The following is a 5,440-nucleotide window of genomic DNA, read 5'->3' on the forward strand; positions in this document are numbered from 1 at the left end:
GTCACATACTTATGTAGTTTTATACATGCACATCATAAGACATAAGACCATGTATATTAATTCAAATAACTGCAACAAAATCTGTGATGGATAGCTATCAATGTACTTTGACTACATTTTCCTAATCTCCTAAACAAAACTGGCTTAACTATTCAAAAAGATTTTTAAAAACAATGTATAGATTGGTTGTGAATTTTTACAGCAAAGCTCTATCAAGTGTGTGAGGCTGGAAGCTATAGGACTAAAGTAACACACACAATAATGATTTCCATGGCTTAACTGCATGCTGCAGGGCCAGGGATCCACATGCAATGTGTAATTGTGCCCTCTTGTGGCTACAGGCAGGAAATGTAGACCTCTGTCTAACAGATGATATTTATAGAAGTGCAGTGGAAGGCTAAACTACATTTGTTACATTTAATAAGCTCACATTCCTGCTCTTAAACTGAAGAGGATGAGGCAAATGGATATTTAAGGACACTAAGATCAATGCTTAAGCAATAAGATAAGTTCTTGAGATGAATACTGACTGAGAATTCAACTCTGAAAAGCTACTTTTACAGCGCAGTACTTAAACTGATTATAACCTTACTTTTGCCTTACTGCTTGATTATACTTGATTATAGCCTTACTGCTGTCCACAACAATCAACTAAAAGAACTTATTATAGAAAGAATGTTGAGGCAAGCAAACATTTTTGTAAAACATCACAGCTCCTATTTTCCTTCACAGAAATCAATAATCCAGATCAGTCTAGAACACAAACCATGAACTCCTTCTATGGACAAGTAGAAAATAATTTTACCAATTATTATATGAGTAATAAACAAACATATCTACACACCCCCTCCTCCATGAAATTAATTTCACACATAGACAATCTTTAAAGACTTAATTTACTGGGAATTTAGTACAGTAATTACTGTATGATTGCTCTCTCATTGGCACTTGAAGTGAATTTAAACAGTTACATTAAAATTAATCAGTAAATATATAAACATACATACTCTGAATTACATAATCATTGCATTGCAAAAACTCTCTACCTCAGCTGTGTACCAAAAGTAAAATAAAAGACAGCTCATAGATTGCACAAAACATTCAAGTGTAAAGTGAACACAGCTCCTGTTTCATAGTTGCAGAGGTTATGTTACTCATGAGGTAGAAAGGGACAACATGTCCTAAATATTAGAACATCTTATATTTGCTGAAAATTGGACAGGACCGGACACTTAGTGGTCGTCATTGAGATACGTTTTGTCTTTTTTATCAGTTCAAGTATCAGTGAAATGAATTCAATTTTATTCAATTGTTCTCACAGCCTGCATTAATGGGAATTAATAGTTGAATTTTTAATAGCATGAATTCAAATGCTATTTATACCCTTGATATTGCCACATAATACTGAAACTCTACATTTACCACATGCTACAAAACATAACCCAGAGAATAATTATTGTGCTTACTGTTGCCCCTTATATAGTTAAACCTATTTATCAGTGACTATAGAGGTTAGCAGATATGCCCATATTATTGACTGAAGACACAGTCATCATCAGTCAGAACACTAATCTCTGAATGAGCACAGTTATGATAATGTTAGTTGTAAAAATTCCAGTTATCAGCAAACCTTCAGTGTGCGAAATGTGGGTCTGGTGAAGGACACACAATAGTGATAAGTGCTGCACTGCGGCATGCAAATACATACAGATTTACAGAGGCACTCTGGCCAGCTCTTTAAGCCTGTATTAAGAGGGAATATAATGAATTTAATAAAAAAAAAAGGCAGTCATTCCTCATCACCCTTCAGCTCACTGTTTCACACACATGAAGCACCCTGTGGTTGAAGTCTTCTGGTTGGTCAGCAAATACATAGTGTCCTGCTCCTCGTATGGCCTAGAGACCAAACACAGACGAGTGAGAGGAGAATGACTGACTATTTCATAATAATTACATATAACCTCAATGTTTACTAATTCACTGATCACTAGAAATATTCTGAGAAAGACATTAAGGCTTCAACAGGTGAATAAACACTGCCCTGATATAAATACTGCCACTGTAACCGATAACTCATCTGTTAGTACTTTACTATCCTTGACTTTTGCAAAAAATGTATCATACATAAATTTTACAGAAAAGCCACAGAAATCCTAGTTTCAGGTCAACTCTTAACAAAAAATCCTGATAAATCCCAGTGTAAGGTGAACACTGAATGTAGAACTCACGATTAGCTCCACGTGGGAATTTGGCCTCATTTCTTTGATTGAATTGCCAGAGTGGCCATCTATGCTGGAGCGTGACCCATAGATCACGGTAATGGGAATGTCACTGTGAATCAGGCCAACGCGCTGCAGCATGGGCCGCTTGGCCCAGCCATATGAAATGGTCATGTTTTTGAAAGCTGTTTCACCACTACAAATAAAAAAAAAAAATCAGTTATTACGAGTTTATTAGTGCGGCCATATCACATATAGCACTATTAAGTGAAATATATTATAAATATTATTATTTATTATTAAAAAATACACAAAGCAACAGATTTAATCAGATTTGAACTGAAACCAATGACAAACATCAGTAGTATTTTGTGTACCTGAGAGCAGGAAAGAGAAACAGGTTAGACACAGACTTAAATAAATAATTAAATAAATGAATGCACCTTGGGCTTTGGACATTAAGGTGGTAGATGTACTCTGTGACTGTGTTGTCATTAAACATGGCAGAATATTTCTTTTTAAAGTCAGGTCGCACAATCTGCACTAGACTTGGACCTAAATGGTGAGAAAATGGCATACTGTAAAATAACATTCCAACTAATGTGCAATACAAATTTAAAGACGCACAACAGCATACATAATCAGCAGAACTGCCAGTATCAAAGTGGAATGATGTTTAGTCCTGCTGAGGAGAGGGTGGGGGTGTAAAAACACAGTACGATTTTAATAGTCCTTTCACAAATTACTAAGGCAGAGAACTGGAGTGTGCCTATATATGGGGTCATACCAAAAATATGGAGGGGAAAAAAGGCTGCCGCTCATCCATTTTAGTTGTAGACACTAGAAAAGTTTACGTGCACACTTTTTTTTGCTCCTAGTCTATGAAAAAGATATTACATAGAACAGTTAATTAAAAAGTGTACATGCAAACTTTTCTAGTGTCTACATCTTAACTACAACAGACGAGTAGCATCTTTTCCCCACGTGCCTGGTGGTTACTGTAAAAACTTGTATATATGAGCAAGTATATATCTACTCTTCTACTGTTCTACTGTGTCTGGCTTCCACTGCGCTATTTCAGCACATCTGCTCCGAACAGTGCAGGAGACAAAGAGCATTTTGAATCACTTTCTAATTATCATTACCATTACAATTAGTCATAAAGTGTCTGATTTGACATTGATATTGCATGCCTAATTCTGTTTTTTTTTTTTTTTTTGGCCGACAGGCTTAATCCAAATCCAAAGTTCATTGATGTTAACTATACACTTATCTAATGATAGTTAAGTTGAATATACAGTGATAGATTTTATTTAACATCAGTGAATTCAAGACATTCTCCATTTATCTTAACAGAAAGCACGAAAGATGAGAGCAATGGCCAAAATATTACTAGTGTGAGATGGGGAAAAGAAATGGCACTTCCAGGGGATGTCAGTTAATAAGGAAGTGTTCGAAACACCTACGTAACTGTCTATCATTACAGATTCATACGATGATTGGCTCATTTTTATTTGGGGGAACAAAGAAGATCGCTCTTCTGGCATATTTTTGAATGATCACTTACAGCAGTGTATTTAGTGCAGCAGATGAAGATGCAAAGAGCCTGCACAAAACATGTAAATGTTGGCAGGCCTGTAAGCAAGGCAAATACACACATGACCAATTGCTTGAGGTGCAATAATTATGAGCCAGACTTTTCTTTCTCATCCTACCCAGCGGTCCTGCAAGGCGAAGGCCAGCCAGTGGGTTGAAGGGGCTGAGGATGGCCCCGAGGGCTTTAATCCACACAGGAAAGGGTCTGTCCTGTTCACCAGCCTCTGGACACTCTGGAAAACCCCACGGTTCCACCAGGATCAGATGTTTTACTCTGAAAAACGTAAAATAAATGTGACAGAACTTATATTCACTTCACTGAAGAAATTCAACAATCATAGAATAATCTGAATTTGTATGGCGAGATCATAACACAATGATCATCAGAAAATTGCAGAGTGAATACTGAATTAAACTCATGGCCAACATTGCTGCTTGAAAATTATTGAAAATACATGAAAATATATCAATCCATTCATTTGTCTTAAATTATTTAAAATGGTTTAAGGTATTTGCATACTCCTGATATTATCAGGAAAAATAATGTATTAAGTAAAAAAAAAACAAAAACAAAACATGGACATAGCAAAAACAGGCAAGGCCAAATGGAGTTGCATCTGAACCACAATTACATATTATTAAACACTGAGGTTATGGTTCAATATCGTCTAAAGAAAAGAGTGCAAGAAAAAAGTGAAGGTGAAAAATAGCCTTGATTTGAGAATAAAGTCAACACCTTAATTACACCTACAGCATCACAGCAAGAGAGAAAGTTTAACAAATAGAATAGCAGTGTTTATTTAAGGCAGGTTAAATTACATCTCACACTGATTTTTATTGATTAGAAATAAAAAGCAGGATCTTTTTTTTGCTGGTTAACACCATGCTACGATGTTCTTTGCAAGATATTGCACACTAGGCCTCATTTATCAAGCTGGATATGAATGAAAGTATTCATAAATCGTTCAGAGGAGCATTTACACAAGAAATGTGGTATCCATAAAAATCCAGAATACTTCAGAAAAACTAGTTCATATCTTACAGGAGCTTCTGAGTGTGTGTGTGTGTACATTTATGTAGGAGACTACTAATGTGAACCTTGATTGACAGACTTAAATAGGCATGAGTTACTGCAGTTTTCTACATGGATTACACTGGCAGGTGTAAACGGTTTATTTAGTTCAAACTCACACACAAATTTAATGAAGATTTTGTAGTAATGATGTGAAAGCAATGAAAGCAAACAAATCCATAAATTAAAAGAAATACGATTACCCATTCAATCAGGACAAAAGAAATGGCACCCTATAAAAGGAGGAGCCAATGTCTGTCTGAAGTGCATCCCTGGAAAATTTCACACACACCACAATTAAGAGGCACTGTTTCACAGTTCACAGCCGTTATTTCATCATTTTCAGCTCTCTGTGAGTTTTGTGGGCATCACTAAATGTCAGCTCTGCTGTGAACACGCTTTGCAATTTATAGGTGATTGGCATTTTTCAACATATGCTCATGTGTATGAAGAGAAATCAGTGTTACTGAAACTTTTGTAAATTTATCAGGAAGTTAAGTTCAAGTTCAGTTTGGGTTACGAGAACACGTAGTTGTGTTACTCACAACTAAGG

General features: G+C 35.8%; 1 protein-coding gene across 2 annotated transcripts in view; it reads right to left on the minus strand.

Moving 5' to 3' along the window:
- Nucleotides 1-882: 882 nt before the first annotated feature.
- Nucleotides 883-5,440, minus strand: part of abhd5a (abhydrolase domain containing 5a) — a 7,100-nt gene continuing 2,542 nt past the window's right edge. For both annotated transcript variants that reach the window (XM_026926820.3, XM_026926821.3), the window contains 4 exons: nt 3,935-4,089; nt 2,663-2,774; nt 2,229-2,415; nt 883-1,896 (listed from right to left, as the gene is read on the minus strand). In XM_026926820.3, the coding sequence (XP_026782621.1) occupies nt 1,807-1,896; nt 2,229-2,415; nt 2,663-2,774; nt 3,935-4,089 (544 nt within the window). In that variant the 3' untranslated portion in view covers nt 883-1,806. The remainder of the gene's footprint in view (nt 1,897-2,228; nt 2,416-2,662; nt 2,775-3,934; nt 4,090-5,440) is intronic.

The sequence above is a fragment of the Pangasianodon hypophthalmus genome, chromosome 1, assembly GCF_027358585.1.
Source record: "Pangasianodon hypophthalmus isolate fPanHyp1 chromosome 1, fPanHyp1.pri, whole genome shotgun sequence".
NCBI lineage: Eukaryota > Metazoa > Chordata > Actinopteri > Siluriformes > Pangasiidae > Pangasianodon > Pangasianodon hypophthalmus.